The sequence below is a fragment of the Danio rerio genome, chromosome 4 (genome assembly GCF_052040795.2).
Source record: "Danio rerio strain M-AB ecotype USA chromosome 4, GRCz13ab, whole genome shotgun sequence".
NCBI lineage: Eukaryota > Metazoa > Chordata > Actinopteri > Cypriniformes > Danionidae > Danio > Danio rerio.
This window is the reverse complement of record NC_141024.2, coordinates 80,858,149-80,876,753: the sequence shown is the minus strand read 5'-3', so window position 1 is coordinate 80,876,753 and position 18,605 is coordinate 80,858,149. Positions and strand designations below refer to the sequence as shown.

The 18,605-nt window shown below is 38.9% G+C and overlaps 1 protein-coding gene across 2 annotated transcripts in view; it reads right to left on the bottom strand.

The window, feature by feature from the left end:
* LOC103910704 (protein NLRC3-like) overlaps nt 1-14,449 on the bottom strand; it is a 61,579-nt gene extending 47,130 nt beyond the window's left edge. The window contains exons 1-4 of one of the 2 annotated variants that reach the window (XM_088649659.1): nt 14,424-14,449; nt 12,340-12,437; nt 2,268-2,546; nt 114-1,932 (exon numbers count right to left, since the gene is read on the bottom strand). In XM_088649659.1, the coding sequence (XP_088505785.1) occupies nt 114-1,932; nt 2,268-2,526 (2,078 nt within the window). In that variant the 5' untranslated portion in view covers nt 2,527-2,546; nt 12,340-12,437; nt 14,424-14,449. Of the gene's footprint in view, nt 1-113; nt 1,933-2,267; nt 2,547-12,339; nt 12,438-14,423 lie in introns of those variants that run through there. The other variant, NM_001444379.1, reaches the window with a different exon arrangement.
* Nucleotides 14,450-18,605: the final 4,156 nt, after the last annotated feature.

Below are 18,605 nucleotides of genomic sequence, written 5' to 3'. Positions count from 1 at the left end.
AAAGCACAAATAGTCTGTGCTGTTTCTGCACTGCATGATTATGACTCATGGGTTGCAGATGTGTTGCAAATCAATGTGTGAAATGGGCATAAATGTATACAGAAAACTCTTACAGTGCTCTTGTGGTGTTTTTGACCACCGGTATCAGTCTCATCAGTGCTTCATCAGATCTTCTGTATTTCTGCAGTTCAAACTTCTCTTGAGTCTCTTCTGACATCAGGAGCACAAACACCAGACCCGACCACTGAGCAGAGGACAGATCCTGTGTTGTAAGATTTCCAGAGCTCAGACTCTTTTGGAGTTCCTCCACAAAGTCATCATTCATTTCATTCAGACAGTGGAAGAGGTTGATGGTCCTCTCTGCTGATGTCTCCTTCTTTATTTTCTTTTTGATATAGTCTGTCGTGTCTTTGATGTTCTCAGTTTTGCGCTTCAGTCTTGGGAGGAGCTCCTTCAGGTTACTCTGATTAGACTCCAGTGAAAGACCCAGCAGGAACCGGAGGAAAAGGTCCAGGTGTCCGTTCTTGCTTTGTAAAGTCTTCTCGACTGCATCCTTATGAAGTTTAAACAGGGTCTTTGTAGAGAGTTTCCATTTCAGTTCCTTTTTCCTGGACTCAAGAAATGGATTTGCTTTCTTGTCTTTGTAAGTGAAAAACACATAGAGAGCAGCAATGAACTCCTGAACGCTGAGATGAACAAAACTGTACACCTGTTCCCCTGAAATGGGGCTTTCCTCCTGAAACATTCGAGTACATAATCCAGAGAACACAGACCCTTCCTTGACATCTAGTCCACACTTCTCCAGATCTGTTTTGTAGAAAATCAGTTGTCCTTTCTGCAGCTGTTCAAAGGCCAGTTTCCCCAGTTTCAAAACAATGTCATCAAAAGACCAGTTATTAGCTTCAGGTTCAAGATCGTTGCTGTATTTTTCTTTCATCTGTTGCTTTTGAGACAGTACGTAGCTGGTGTACATCCCTGTGAGAGTTTTGGGTGTTTTTTCATTGCTCTCTTGACCCAGCAGAGGCTGAAGAACAGTGAGAGAGATCCAGCAGAAGACGGGGATGTGGCACATGATATACAGACTCCTGGATTTCTTGATGTGGCCGATGATGTTTCCAGCAACCTCAGGACTGCTGTTTTTGATGAAGTACTGCTCCTTTTGCTCATCACTGAATCCTCGCACCTCAGTCACCTGATCAATGTAGGTTTGGGGTATCAGACTGGCTGCTGCTGGTCTGGATGTGATCCAGATGAGGGAAGAGCGAAGCAGCTTTCTCTTTAGGAGATTTGTAACTATCTTACTCACTGTCATTTCCTTATCAACATCAGTAAAGCCATCTTCCTCTTTAAAGTTCAATTGAAAGCGATATTCATCCAGTCCATCAAAGATGAACATGACCTTGCCTTGTTCTTTAGGAAGAGAGCTCAGTCCTCCCGGTCTACTAAAGAAGTACTTGTTAAGCAGACCTATGAGACTGTACTTTTCATCTTTAATCAGATTGAGTCTACGGAACGGCAGTGGAAATATGAAGACTATTTCCTGATTGTCTTTTTCTTCAGCCCAGTCAAGGATGAATTTATTGACAGAGACAGTCTTTCCCACTCCTGCGATCCCCAGTGTCAGGACTCTTCTGTTTTGTTCAATGTCAGGCTGAACTTTAAACATGTCATTACACTTAAGTGGTTTATCCTTGGCTGTCTGTTGGTTGTGTTTTGACTCCATCTGCATCACCTCATGGTCATTTTCTCTTCCTCCAGTCTTGTTCTCCACCACATATAGATCAGTGTAAATATCGTCCAGCTTCTTCTGGTGACCCGTCTGTGAATTACCAAGCAATATCTGCTCATTTTCCTCTTTTAATTTCTTCTTTAGTTCATGGCTGATGTTTGTGTAATCAAGAGGAAGAGTTTTACAGTTCTCTAAAGCTGTACCTTTACAACAGAGAGGAAAAACAAAGCAAAACATGATTATGCCCTGTACTTCCCTTTATGAAAAAAAGAAGTTACACATATAAACAAATTTAAATGAACAAAGACAAACATATAATTGTTAATCATGTGAAATTCAGGCACCCATTTACATGCATTAGCTTTATGATTGACCATCACTGTTATCCATAGCAATGCTGAATTTAAGACTGTTCATCTGAAGCTGTGCAATAAATGTTTTGACAATACATCGGACTCAAAAAACAATGCTAGGATAGAGTTTTAACATGGAATCAAATGATCACATTTCTAAATTTTGACAAGGAATTAAACAATACCTTGGTTCTGTGTATTCTCCAGCTGATCAGCCAAGTCATTCTGCTTTATTTTCCTCAGGGTGTCCACTGTGACCTTCACAGCTCTTTCTGATCCAAAACATGACACCATCTTATCCACTGTATCCAACCTGTCTGCATTCTCCAATTCAGCTTTTGAAATCTCATTATGGTCATTTACTAAGCACCACTGAAACTTCTTTAGTTCAGCTTCTAACAGTTCATCCAGTGAGTTGTCGAGCAGCTGTTTAACATTCGCCATGAGGCTTCACCTATTCAGAGCTACAGGACAAGAGGAACAACATCTGCATTAGTTTTACAATTAACATATGAACCCAAGCAGTTACTTATTAATTAAATAATGAAATTAACCTCAGAGTAGAAACTTGACATTTCAAAATTCACAATATTGAAAATTGTCACACTTTTAAGTGGCTCTTACTAATCAGGAGTAATGTAGATGTTTGTTTGTCTACCTAACTTGTGTCTTTGGCAGAAGCTCTGTAACTCTTCTTTCTGAATCATCATACAGAAGTGTTTATTTAGATGTTCAACTGTTTAAACCACAACCATTTTAGAAAACTTAGAAAGACAGTTTAAAAAAAGACTTCAGATGACAGGTGAGACTGGTGGAGTTTCACACACATTTGACCACTGTTAAAAGCATACTACATTCTTAGGTAAAAATGCCCATCACTGTGATGGAACCCTAAAAGGTAACTTTCTGTACCTCTAGTTTAGATCTTATAATTCATATGGGGTGCAAAATAAGGGCCTATTGTGTACCTTTAAAGGTACAGTTATGTTTAATGTAACTTATTGGTGCATTTTTTTCTGACAGTGTTGTAAAATTATTTTTAAAAAGTGAACACAAAAAAAAAAAAACTTCTCAGGGCCGTGTGACTTCTCAGTGTCTCCTGAACCTAAGCCTTCTGATCCTCTGGGGTTATGTGAACAGCCAGTGCCTCTGAACCTGAGCCTCCTGACCCACATGGGTTGTCAGATCCATCACTGTCTTCTGAACCTAAGCCCCAGACAGCTCCACTCTCCAGGCCCTCCACAGCTCCACGTTCTAAGTTATCCAAAGCTCCATTACACTGTAACATTTCTAAGCGTTTCTTGTGTCTAGTCTCTCTGTGTTCCACCCTTGCCTTGTTTTATTGTTTATTTTGTCCACTGCCTGCAAATTTCTCTGTATGCATCTGTTTGTCCCTGTTTTGACTGCCTGCCTGACTACTGTTCTTAGTAAAATGCATGTGGATCCTAAAATCCGTTGTCCAGCACCCTTGAATTACAGAGGGTAAAAAAAAGAAAATTTCAGACTATGCCATTCCAGAATATTAACTGTTTTCTATCATAACAAATTTATACAACGAACAGGGGCAAGCAGAACAGCACCGGTGTCAGGATTTTATATCAGAGGGGCCTTTAATCCCATGGGGGGTACTACACTAGATATGTTTTACAGTCATTGCATTAGATTTGCTGATTTTGGTCCCCCTTCTTCCTTTCATTTAGGCTATTTATTCACTTTGTAACAAATATGGCCGACCAGACACATAATTATTTTGCTTTTTATTCCACAACCGAGCCAACTTTGCCCAGAGAAGACTCGAAACCTGATTCCAAGGTATTTACGACCCAAAAGGAATGTGCCATGTGGCATCAAACAAAGAACGGTTCAGGACCCTTTAAGCTGCTTGTTTAACACTGATGTTTTCATAGAAACTTTACTCTCTTTTTGTAATCATGTGTTTTGCAAAGTTTCGCTTTCTCCTGTATTAATATTTTTGGTTTTAATACCACTGCATATGCTGTTTAACCGTACCGAAGCTAAACAAGCTCTTATACTGTTCGTGTTTAGACTTTCCGAAAAGCTTACTCACTGTACAAATTGATCGTTGACATTTTATTTTAATATGAGTGCAACATATTAACATCAAGAGACTTTAAAATTTGCCTATGCATATTCTTCTGCCTCGGACAAAGAGCCGTAAATTTTTTATTCCAGGAAGTTAGCTTCTAATTGGTCAACTTTCCATGGAGGGTGGATCCGAACCTGCTAACCAAGCTAAACTTCCTCTCTCTGTTCAAACTCTCTCGCTCCCGGCTCCAAGACCAAACTCTACTCTCTCTCTCCAGGCTCCAAAGCAACCCGGCTCTCTGCTCTGAAACACGCTGTTTTGCAAGACCTAAGCAGAGAAACCTCCAAGAAACCAGGCGGAGACCCAGACGGAAAGGATTAATCGCACAGCTCGGACATCACAGCCCAGAATCCCTTTGCTGCTTCAGCTTCAAACACCGACCCCCCAATACAAGCCTCGTGAGGAACAAAGGATCAGCCAGCCGAACCACGTGCTCAACAATAGGAGCTCGGACATCACAAACAGACCGCAAGTATCACCTTTCTCCCAACATCTAAACTGGTGTGAACTAAATTCAACCCTAAAGAGACAATAGAAGGGTTTTATTGAATTTGATTACGTTTGGTTTGCTTGGTTCGCTTTTACAAACTCCTAGGTTTTCCCATCATTACATCTTCTCAACCTCTTACTTCACGTTCGTTACTCTTCCCTATGCTTGTATGAATGTGTGTTTGTGTTAGTTTCTGTTAGATTAGTCAATAAAGTTTAATTTTGTATAAAGAAAGGTGCCTATGTATATTATTGAATCTAATGTCTTGAACTTTGATCTTGCTACCCTGCTCAAATTTTATGTAAATAGAAACGCTAAACGATTTGTTTGTTCGGATCTAAAGAGTCGATTCATTTGAAGCCCCGTTCAAATGAATCTTCCTCCCGTTAAGCTAGTCCGCTATATAATGGTCTAGAAGGTACGCGAGCACTGAAACCTAAATCATAACTCGCAACATTATAACGGCGGGAAAGGCGAGGGAAGAATAACCTTGAGCTTATTTACTACAGTAATAATGGTGTAGATATGCGAGCACTTTAATACGTTACAATTTGTTACAGATTATTGATGTAGATATGTGTGCAAGTTAATCTACATTATTATTGTAATTTGCTACATGTTTATTGGTGTAGAATAAACAAAGCATTAAATATGTAATTTTTACGACTTATTTATTATTACTTTGCATTACTGCTCAAGTTACTGACTTAAGGAAGTAATATACTTCTTATAGTAATAATAGGAATATGTATTCCCTATTATTGATTCTATCTATGAAGGTTAATGCAACACTGTTTATTAACGCAGACGGATCATGGCTTCAGTGCCAAATAAATGCTTTAAATGACATTTTTCTTTCTGGTTTTTTTTTAAATAGTATAAACGTTTAAAGTTTTAGGTAAAGACTTCAAACTATGCCCACACATGCAAGCTTACCCACTATTCGTATAACCAGTAAATAAATATAGTGAAATAAGCATAACCTGAGTAATGACGCTTCACGTTGCCTTTTGCTCAACTTAACTAATCATCTATCAGTGTTAGAAAAAAGTTAAATGTTACAACCTCATGTCATTTAAAAACAAATAGCAGCTAAATGTGTTACTTAGTTACATTTTAAAGCATCAGTGTAGCCAGAAAAATAACTAAAAAAAAGATACCTAAAAATAGAAAATCAGTCATTACTGTGAAAATTTGTTACATTTTTGCATGGGTAACACAGAAATCAATAGGACATATAACTTTTTTCATAGTTTTAAAGGTAAAAAATAAAGAATTATGTTATTCTATCATGAGTGAGTTTTTTGTTTGTGATATTGTCCGGTTGGCATTTAAAAAAAAAATATCTTAAGCCATTAGGCCTACTCATCTTTTTATTTATTAGGCCTTTTTAACAATACTTTCAGGTTACATTTTCATTTTTAGGCCCATGAGCTAGAAGTCAAAATAAAATCGATATGCTAACTGTATTTTAGCCGTTAAAATAGGCCTACAGTATATTTTCTGCTGTTTAATTTTGTATGAGCAAATAGCAGTATAGCATAAATAACATATTTTTAAATATTATCATTCAGCCGACCTGCAGTGCATTTAAGAGGTGGATCCACAGCAAATCCACTTACTCAGGCATTATACCTATTTCATGTATAACTGTAAGCTTGACTTCGCAGGCTGATCATCTTTAAACTCAAAAGCCATTTATTCAGTGTCCTTACTTGAGACTGCTGCTGCATAATGGGGTGTTTCTTTACACAACAGTAAAATTGGCTTTAGCAATTTCAAAATGAAAGCAAACATTCAAAATGTTTCCACATATTGTCAATTTCATTGGTTCATTTGAATATATTAACAATATTGAATATAATAACTTATAATATTCATTACAGTGCAGTGAACTAAACATTTTTGTAAGGCTACATATCCCTTTAATTGGAAAAAAAAAACTAATGTGAAAATGGCTGGCAGTTGTGTCTCTGCTAAAATTAACTTAACAGTAAATTTCTTCTGCCTTTTATTTCCTTTTAGAGCTCAGGAGAGTTATATTTAAAGAATTTGTTAACCAAAACATGAAATGAATTAGGCGGCTCACCTTCATGCCATACACTAGTCCAGTTTTCTAGAGTGCGACTTCGCTGCCGCGTGTGCACTTTAAAGGCTATATATATAAGTGCACCCTGACCTGACACGGTGACCAGATCTCTCCACTGTTGCTTTAATTTTACAATCTTCATAATTTAAATGCTATTTCATATTATAAAATATCTAAATGTGTATTCTGAAGGTTGGAATGATGGTAGTGTTTTGCAGGTCGCACACCAGAAGCGCTGTGACACAATTCGCACATGACAGTTAAAAGTATTACACACCAGATGCACACATTTGCATGATATTTGACATTAAACTAATCAGATGGCGCTCTGTGTTTCATGGCAGGAATATGAACAATATCTTGAGTCGTGGCTGGGCGCCGCTAATCGGCTATTCTGGTGTGTGACCTGCTTTAGTAATTAATGACAGAAAGAGTTTAGTTTTGAGTGAACAAAACTTTTTGAAAACTGGAGGAGCACAAATTTCTTTCTGAGGGGACAATGACTTTAGTGCGTTGCGATCAGAAGTTCTGGCACTGTCAGAAGATTTCAGACACTTTCCTGTAGTGTGACAACAGTTCACAAGGGCTGGTTGAATATCTCTGTGCTAATTTTTCTTCTGACTGTTTTGTTCTCACAGACAATAAATCACTGAAAAATATATAAAAGTCGAAAAAGCACAGCTTGACCCAGATTAATCATCTCTTTTTGGCTTAGTCTGTTGCACGTTTGCTGATCCAGGACGAAAACGAGCCGCTATGTCCAGCCTGATGTAGATAGCCAGGATGAGTGCATCTGTACTCTTAACTGTCAAGCAGAGTTTTAATGGAAAAATTAAAAAGCTTTTTAAAAAAGTTGTTCACTTGGCCTTAAATTTGACCAGTGGACATTTATACTGAGGGAATTTATTGATTATTTATTCATTAGGCTTGACGCACGAGCTTGCATTTCCAGTCTGATGCATTAGCGTGTGTATGAATGGAAGTCTATAGGGAGAAAAGTCCAGTGTGACGACAGCTTTATTCCTAAACTAATTATTAGCAGCAGGTGTTCATCATGATGAAGATAAAACATATGCTGGATAAGTTGGTGGTTCATTCCACTGTGGCGACCCCAGATTACTAAAGGGACTGAGCCGAAAAAAAAATTAATATCCCAAAGAGTCCTACAGGATTTGCACAGTGATTCATTTATTTCCAATCCCCTCCTGTCCGCGATGCTAATCTGCGCTAATTGGATCGATGACCCAGTCTGTTGTGATTGGTTGACTGCGTTCAGCGTGAGACAGAGAATCGCCCACCATGGCTTATCAACAATTTTGAAGTTGTCAGAGTGTATGTGTAAGCCCAATGCAGGAGTGTGTTAAAGCAATGCAGTTTAACTCCAGCATATTGCTCTATTCTTAACCATGACACACATTCAGTATTAATCCACACAGCGGCAAAAGCTGAACTATTCTAAAATTTGAAAGCAGCACGTATGTAGGATCAGCTGACGGTGGCCATAGCAAAGACAAATGGCAGTGGATTGCGTTTAAATCCGTGAACAAAGCGGTATGTGTCATATTTTCAACATGGCTTTAGACGTGAAATGAGAATATAAAGAGTTAACCTGATACAGTATAAGCCACGTGGAGCGGTTACAAGTAAAAAGAAACACAAATACATCATTTGCAAGCTGGAGTAAACAAAGAGGCAGCCATTTTAATCCCACCAACTTACACTTGTGAAATGGAGGAAGAGACTGGTCCATGAACTGTGTACTGGAAAGTTCCTGCCAAACTCTGCCAAGTCCCATACATCAATAGTCTTTTCTGATCCTTCTTTTAACAAACAGCTAATGAATCCTCCGTTGAAAGCACGGAGCATGATTGCTGAAGCACTCATCAGAAAAATGACGAGAACACAGCACAAGGCTGGAGCTATAATGCTGACTCTTCACAGCCTCATCTTTGGGTGGGGAAAATAACACAAACTTCCCTCACTCTTCAGAGCACAGCGTCTTCGAGACATGATTTAGCCCGGACCTGCTGCAGTTTTTGTCTTCCTCTTTTTCTTTCTAGAGTATTTGTGGGCAAGGCTGGGGGTTTCAATTTTCCCGGGTCTGCATGCACAACAAATCGGCGGAGCTTGGAGTTCCATATCAATATCATGCCTACATGGCTAAAGATTTGTTACCTCAACATTCATTTGATCAAGTCGACTCTTTTATAATGACTCAATAGTTTTAAACACTGTGCACTTTCAGATTTAAAGAGCCCATATTATACATGAAAAGGGTCATATTTCGATTATATGGATCTCCAACAACATACTGATATGCATGCAAGGTCAAAAAACACTTTCATGGTCTTATAATATGCATTTATTTTTACCCAATTATCCCAGCAACTCCCATATGAATCAATCAGCGATTCATTTGTTCCCAAACCCCTCCTTACCGCGAAGCTAATCTGCGCTGATTGGACCGATGCCAGCCTGTTGCGATTGGTCGACAGCGTTCAGCGCTAGACAAATAATCAGTGCTAGACAAATGCCCAGCACGGTTTGTCAAGCCCCCGGTGGACGGGCCCGCGCGATAATCCTGTGACCGTCATAACCCCCGGACGGGAAGTATGAACCGCACTTAGCAGTGAAAATGAAACCGATAGCGTGCACATCATTTACTAAGCGTGATTTCGGTGACCGAGCTTTTCTCACTTCTCAGCTGTAACTTAGATCATTTCTATTTGCAATTATTGCTGTGGCACCTCTTGCGTGAAGTGTTATATGTTCACAGGGCTTACCTGTACTCTGCTTTGCCCAAAGATCCCATACCCAGCCAGGGGGTTATAGTGCTCACCAGCGTGTAGCAGGGTGCCTTTGTGCCTAATAAACTGGCCTTATTTTGCATGGACCCCTGGTGTATTGTCTGCCTTTCCTCACAAGTCTCATACACCAGTCTTTTCTGATCCTTCCTTTAACAAACGAATGAATCGCCCACTGTAAGCGTGTAGACTGCTGAATCACTTATTTCCCCTCACACCTCCAATAATATTCAGGTAAGCACAGCGTCTTCTTGACTCATGACCTTAGGATCTGTTTGTCTTCGCTGCTGGGTTAGTTGGCGGGGCGCAGGTTTAAATTTTCTCGGGTTTGCGCCCACAACAATTGTTTCGTAGTCACGTCACGTCGAAACGGCTAAAGACTCGTTATGAAGAAGATTCATTCTAACCACTACTAAAATGATTCATTTTAAATGAATCAATAGTTTTAAAAACTGTTCACTTTCAGATTTAAGCCTTAGCTGGATATTTCCCTTCACTTAGATCTGTATTACACACTACATGGAAGCCCATTTTCGAAAACCCCCAATAGGGGCTCTTTAAGCTTTAGCTGGATATTTCACCTTAGAGCTGTGTTACACACTTCACGGAAGCTCATTTTCAAAAACCCATAATATGGGTTCTTTAATTCACTGCTTTGTCCTTACCCATCACCTTCTTGTCAGCTGAAGATTTTGCTAAATTCTTTACTGGTAGGACTGCAACCATTAGTGGTACATTTATGGCCTGTTTCCACTGAGTTCTATGGTATGCTTTGGTTCAGTACGCTTTAATGGCTGTTTCCACTGTCAAAGGGTACCTAAAAGCAAACCGAACCCATTTCACTTTATGGCCAATCTTTGTAAAGGGTTTCAACAGGCCCAAAGGGTTTCCTAAGGCGAAACTAGAAGCGCAGCTAAACACTATTGGTTTACAGAGATGCGTCTCGCAGGAGAATGAAAAAAAATGAAGCGCCATTTTTAAAAACATCGTAATAATATATAACTTTAGATATAATAACAAGCCATGATCAACCAAAGCTCAAATCAACTTTGTTGTCATCTTGGTGTACAGCCACAAAGCCAAGAAGAACAAAATCTGTTCTACAACGCCGTCTAAAAGTGTGAGCATTTTCACTCTCTCCAGAGAGCTTGTGATCCCGTCTATATTTGGAATAATGTACTACTTGAACTCATATTAATAAGGTGCTCATGATCATTGAAGCTCTCTGAGATGTGATCCTTTCAGAAAGAGACAAACGCGTGACTAAAGTGTGAAAAAACAAAGGAAAAGCCGGAAAAAAAACAGCAGCAAATGATGTGTAAACATGGCCAAACTGCCATGTTTAACCATTATCATCACCTTTTGAGCTATTATAAATTTAAAATGACGGAATTACTTTCTAACAAAACTAACTAACCAAACTAAGAAAAAAACATTTGTATTTATTTTAAGTTTATTGTACTTTTGAAAACTATTTTTCATATTTTAGAGGAAAATTGGTTAGTTTGTTTTCTCTGTTCTATTCTGATTTTGTATTGTGAATTATCCTATATATAATTATTATTATATAATTAACTTATCCAGCACGTTTTACCGCAGCAAATATCCTTCCAGTCGCAACCCATCTCTGGGAAACATCCAAACACTCTCATGAAAACTCATACACTTTTTTACACAATTTAGCCTACCCAATACACCCGGGGAAACTGTAACACCCGGAGGAAACCCACTCGAACGCAGGGAAAACATGCAAACTCCACACAGAAACGCCAACTGACCCAGCCGAGGCTTGAACCAGCCACCTTCTTGCTGTGAGGTGACAGCACCAACTACTGCACCTCTGTTTCACCCTGGTTTAATAGTATTAACAGATTAATTAACAGCAGAAAGTTGTTTATCATTAGAATTAGTTAAAGCTGAAACTCTTCAGGGTTTTCAGCTCATGTATCTACACATAAGATTGTGTGAGTCCACTGTACTGTAAATCACTATGGTCATATAAAGATACTCAGCTCTTCTTTTCCACAAATTTACACCCATAAAACAAACTAAATGCATTCATGAATACTGTTACTGCAATTAAAGTTTTCTCTATCTAAAAAACTTCTGTAAGGGCGTACTCACACTGCTATCCGAAATGTGCCAAGCCTGTTTCCCTGTATATTTGAGAAGTGTGAGTGCTCTGAATTGGGCTAAGGCGCGGTTCAGTTGGCAGGTCCTGACCCAGTTAGAAGAGGTGTGCCAGAGAGTGGTTCACTTGGGCGAAACTGAAGGCGAGGCGGGATATTTAAGGGACTGTTTCATGTGGATTTATTAATCATTCTTACTGTTCAATGAACGCAAACTGTCATAGATTATTAAAAATGCAAACCCCTCACTGCACCACAGCTGGACCTCCAGCAAACCTCCTAATTCTTGCAGCACAAGGACTTTATGATTGTTTATGTCAAAAGTGGCTGATCTGTTCAGCCAATTATTTGACTGTGTGTCACTGCATATCAAATGACGATATAATAAAACGATATAACTAAAGAAATATCCACTGTGCTGAGCAAGAGCACAGTGATCACAGATTTCAGTACCAGAAGAGAAGGTTTTTGCTTTCTGTGATCCTCTTCCAGAAACACACTCGACATTAAAAGGTGTAAATGAAATCCTTAAAATGTCTTTAGCTCAGCAGTAAAGTCTCAGAAACACAAAGAGATGAATGACGGATAATCAGACGACACTCGTAGATTATATAAACATAGAAAGAGCAAACTCTCACCTCAAATAATGCCTGCAGATCTTTCTGTTACTCTGCTGAACCGTTGAGCTGAACAACAGATCGGAAAACTTTTTTACTTCTGAAAAACACGTCACAACCTGTTTGAGACATGAGGATATAACCAGTCAGATGAGAAACACAGACACACAAGTAGATTAGAATAGAAAATAGAAATGGAGGCTTTTGCTCAGCTGATAATAGCAGTGTCGACAGTACAAAAGTAAAGCAGTCGCTGTGATATAACAGGTCACTTTTGCAAATGTGCTTTATACTGTACTTGTTATAATCTTAGTAACACAAGTTACAATGAATGAATTTTAGCCCCAGTTAAGTTGTGTGTTTTATATTGTCCCTGATGGCAAGTGTGTAGAGTTTTAAAGAGTAAATGTAGCACAACTACAATGATGAAGCTGTTCAAAAGGCTTCAATGAGCTGTATTTTGGATACGTTTCAGACAATATTGATCTCTGTAATGCTACAGCAGAGCCAGACACAGCTTCATCACTCCAGGATGGCAGACATGTTGCTCAGCTTTTGAGCTTATTTCAGCTGATTTCATTTAATCCTTTGACTGGGGTCAGTTGAAGTGTTTCTCTTCAGTGATTCTGCTTATAAACAGCAGGTCTTCATCATCAGTGCTCGATTATCATTTAATTGTCTGATTAACTCAATGTAGAGAGGGACCAGACACACTCTTGAGCTGAGGAAATGTTACTCAGGAGTTGTGTGGTATTGTGTAATTCAAACACAGCTTGTTCTATATAGGTGTATTTAGCAGATTCTGGAAAATAGACAGTACAATATATAAAACAAACCACACAATGTAACACCCCCACCAATATCTTTTCAAGCATCAACCAATGTGTTGGAAATAAAAGCTCTGTACAAACCAAATACTCATATTTATGTTTACTCCACAGCACAAAAATCTTTCCAAAGCTGTGCTGTGCTGTTTAGCTGTGCTAAACCTTTACAGTATACTGGATATTCAAGATCTCCTCTTCATTGTCATAACCAGATTGATACAGTTCTGTCCTGTACTTTTGTATTGTACTTTTGAGCATTGGTGAATGTGCTAAACACATACAGGATGATCTACGCCAGAGGTGTCAAATTTAAGTCCTGACAGACTCAATCTGACAGACTATTACATTAACCACTGCTGGATCTGGGTTATATACTGATTTGTTATATACTGATTTGCAAACTTTATTTCAAGAGTTCCCACTTAGATATGCTTGGCATTTATAGCAGGTTTGGCATGCTGTCCCGGGAGAGAAGCCTGAGCTCGGAGATATTTGAGCCCAGGGCTCCCGCCCGGTCAATAAGCATATCAGGGGATCCGAGAACAGGTAGGTCTCGATCGCTCCCACTTTAGAATGGGAGAAAAAGGAGGAGATGGTGTGGAAGGGGGATTCTTCCAAAATAAAGATCAAATAAAGAGCAATAAGGAGAAAGTGATCCATTTATATTAAGCTAGGATCACTCTGATTGGATTATCACTGATTACGGATGACTGGCCAGCAGTGCACAACCATATCACATGCTCCACTCGAAATTAGTTTTTGAAACTTCACTTAATCACAGTGAACGTCTTTCTGATCTATTAAATGAATAAAACACATTACACATGAGAATCTGACTTTAATATTAGATAAGCTCTAAGAAACTCTTCAAATGCTGAAGGAAAGTCAGATCTGCTGAATGTTCACCCTGTCAGTTGATGTTTTGACGAACACAAACCTCTCGCTGCTGAATGTAGAGTCTGAATGAGTTCAGATGAACTGTTCTGATGGTCTGCTGTATTTGATCATAACAGTACAGAGTACAGTAAGGGTTATCATGTCTGTAGAAGCAGAGATACTGACAAACACAGATCTGGAGATCATAGAAACACACTGCAATATTTACAGCTCAGAGGATGTGGAATCAGACAGGATTGATTATGTTTGATGAATAATAGTGCAGCAAACCCTCACTGATGATCCTGATATCATTCACAGCAGCTCATATTAAGCTGGACTGAATAACAGACTTTATCCAGCTGATTTTACTGAATATACTGTATATATATGTATATATACTGTGATGTTTGTGTCTTCATAAGTGTGCATTTTCACTGCTTCAGGATCATGTATTCTGTGGAAGGAGGCAGTCCTCTAAATAAAACTGTTTTGTAAGTGCTGTGCATTCTTCGACAGGTCTCTTCATGTTTCTCAGCACTTCCTTTAGCAGAAAACACAGATGAAAACTCAGCTTTAAAGAGACACGACAGCAGCTCAATGTCCTGCTCTTTATTGGTGATAAAACACTGGAAAATGCAGCAGGACATCAGTCAGACAGATGAACTCAAATAGTCTTTATTACAGCTTCTTCTCTATTCATTTGACAGTTTAGTTTAAATAACAATTCACACTATTAAATATTGGCTTATTACCTGCCATTTCGTAACATTAACAGTTGATTAGCACTTATAAAATGTGATCTCATTCTACATTCCTAATCCTACCCAATGCCTAAACCCAACTGGGTCATTCCTACTATCCGGTGCCATTTGAGTCCCCGAGGCATAACATGTTACAGAACATTTAAAAATGCAATAAAAAATTCCTTAAAGCTTGTCTGATAGGATTATCCCATTCCCACCACAGAACACAATGATGCATACTCTAAATTAAATGAAATTTTAAATAATTGCAAATAGTAAATAATTACTATTTTAATAGCTGAATTGTTGTCATGTGTCAAGTCATGTATGCTCATGTTCAGTTATTAATATAACTTAGAAAAACTAATAGAATGCAAGACTTTTCATTGATCTTGTATTGTTATATATAATTAATCTTACCAATTGCAATGTTTTGTTAATAATTAAAATTATTTTAATAAAATCTTTCAAAAAATGTGTGCAACCAAGGCTCATTCTGAAAACGTAGTCCTATGTAAGTTTCTGGAGTTTGCATATTATGTAGCCAGAGAGGGGTTCCAGTTCGGTGAAGAACGATTCCATAAAATGGGTAACACAAAAACAGAATTCAAAAAATAAACAAGCAAATAACAGGGTGAGAATATGGTAAAATCTGAAAACGTGGTAAAAATCAGATGATGGCTTTTTTTTTCTGGATTGCTTTTGAAAATTGTTGGGTGGGTTTAGGTAAGTGGGTGGGTGGGTGAATCGATAAAATTGATTATGTTTAGGGAAAAAGGAGGGTAGGTCAGATTGGTCGGTCAGTCAACAGCAGCATCTGGTGGGTTTATGCGAGAACAGCAGGCACAATCTCTCTCTCTTGCAATTGAATGGCACTGCATATGGGTCTTTGCCCGCTGGAATTCCGTTGGAAATTCGCTGGTGCGTGACCGACTGTTCCGTCCTGAGGACAGCGATGCGAACGAAATGGCGAGGACATGGAGGCCGCATGAGCGAAGAGCAGCGAGGATCTGTTGCACCAGCCAGCGGGCAGCAGGAGGTGGCGGTTCGGGTGAGGAAACGGGGCCGCAAAGGAAGGATTCGGCAAAGACTACGCAGAATGGGCATACGCCGCTTACCACTTCCATCCATTGTACTTGGGAAGGTACAATCCTTAAGGAACAAAGTGGATGAATTGCAGGCAAATGTGAAGTGCATACCGGAATACAGGAACTCTTGTGTGATAGCACTGACTGAAACATGGTTAAAAGAGCAGGATCGGCAACAGGACTTTGAAATTGACGGATTTGGCTTACCTATACGTTTGGACAGGAGTGCCCAGTTGACTGTTAAAACACAAGGTGAGGGCATTTGCTTTTATGTTAACCCACGCTGGTGTAAAACTGTGCTAGTTCATGAATCCCTCTGCAGTCCGCATATTGAACTTTTATCAATCTAACTACGGCCACTTTATTTACCCTGCAAAATTCCACAAATTTTTATTACATTGGTCTACATACATCTGAAAGCCAACAAGCCTGAGGCAATAAATATATTTGTCAAACTTGTTCATTGTCTGCAAAGCATCTGCCCGTATGCTCCACATTTTATACTTGGAGATTTTAATTCTTGCAACCTCTAAAAACATGTGAGTCACTTTTATCAGTATGTTAGTTGTCCAACCAGATACGGTAAAACTTTGGACTTATGTTTTGGCTCTATAAAAGGTGCCTACAAATCGTACACTATGGCTCCTCTCGGTTCATCTGACCATAGTTGTATTTTTTTAGCTCCGATCTACCAGTCGGTTCTTAAGAAAGGAAAAATTGAGCGCAAAGAGGTTTCTGTTTGGACACAGGAAGCTGTTAATGAGCTCAATGGTTGTTTTAATAGCACAAATTGGGACGTTTCTAAATCCTCCTGTACTGATCTAGATGAACTGACACTCACAGTATCAAATTACATCACTTTCTGTGAGCGTATGATTATACCTAGGAAGACAATCACAATTTATCCGAATAATAAGCCTTGGGTCAGCAGATCCCTTAAGACTGTTCTGAATAATAAAAAAAGCTTATCAACAGGGGGACATTCAGCAGTTGAAACAAACACAAAAATTGGTGAAAAAATAAATAAAGTTAGCCAAGATGAAGTTTAAGGATGAGGTGCAGGACCAACTGAAGAATGGCAATGCTCAGGATGCTTGGAGGGGATTTAAAACAATGGTGGGCCTGCAGAGCAAGAAAAAGGGAGTGTCTTTTCCTGATAAAACTGACCGTATGCTGGCAGAAGATTTAAATCAGTTCTACTCATGATTTGATAGTCTGGATTTCAACAGTGAAATTGATAAACTCAAATTCAATACAGAGGGTAGCCTGATACAGATTAATGAAATGGATGTATGGAGAACTTTAGAGAAAACTAGTCTGCGGAAGAGTCAGGGGCCTGACTGTATTAGTGGCCGCCTATTGAAAAACTGTGCTCCATTCTTGAGCGTTATTTTCACTTATATTTTTCAACTGTCCCTGTCACTTAAATCTGTCCCCCTACTTTGGAAGGAATCCATACTAATCCCTGTGGCCAAGATTCCATCACCTAGGGTTCTGAGCGATTATCGGCCAGTGGCTTTGACTTCCCTGGTGATGAAATGCTTTGAGCGCATTGTTAAGAGGAACTTACAGCACATGACTCGGAACATGATAGATCCTCTTCAATTTGCTTATCAGCCACACAAAGGGGTTGAGGATGCCACAACAACATTACTGGACTTTATGACAGGTCACTTGAAGGGTGACAAAACTCATGTGCGATTATGCTTCATGGATTTTTCTTCTGCTTTTAACTGTATGCAGCCTCATATTTTGGCCGACAGGCTTTTAAAATTTCCAAGCTTTGACCTGGGCACGGTATGCTGGCTGGTTAATTTTTTAACAGTGAGGCCTCAGAGAACCAGAGTTAACAACACACTGTCTAATTTAATTTATTGCTCAACAGGTTCTCCACAGGGATGTGTCTTATCACCACTATTGTTCGTACTCTACACTAATGACTGTCAGAGTAAATTTGAATCAAGGCATATAATTAAGTATGCTGACGATTCTGTCATTATTAGTCTTTTGCATGATCATGTGGAGGGTCATGGTCCAGTGTTGGACAACTTTGTTGCATGGTGCAAAGACTCATATTTACAACATAATATCTCAAAAACTAAAGAGATGCTTATTGATTTTCGCCGTAACTCTTTCTTATGCTACTACTACTGCTATAAACGGTATCGTTGTCGAGACAGTGAGTGAGTATAAATATCTGGGAACCATTTTGGATGACAAATTGAACTTTGAGGCCAACACTAATTTTATCTGTAAAAAGGCAAATCAAAGACTGTTCTACTTAAGGAAGTTGAAGGGATTTAATGTGGATGCATTTTATTCTTCTTTTATTGAGACTCTTAACTTTTGCAGTAATATGCTGGTATGGTAATTTTAGGGTGACAAGTAAAAACATACTTTCAAAAATTGTTTATCAATCTCAAAAGATCCTGGGTATAAATCTTAACAGTATTGGACAAGTGTATGAGGAGAGAGTTATAAAGAAGTTCATGTCCATTTTAGCAGATGAGAACCACCCACTTTATTTAAAGTTTTGCCTCCTGCCATCAGGCAGAAGGTACACTTATTCTAGACGGGCAAGGTCCAATAGATACTTGTATTTATTTGTTCCAACGGCTGTTGGGTTACTAAATAAGCTTAAAGTGATTATTGCATTGTTTACTGTTATTTTATGTTGTCAAATGTGACTTGTTGCTGTCAATTGTCGGCTATTGCTGTAAACTTAATTGCCCTTCGGGGACAATAAAGAT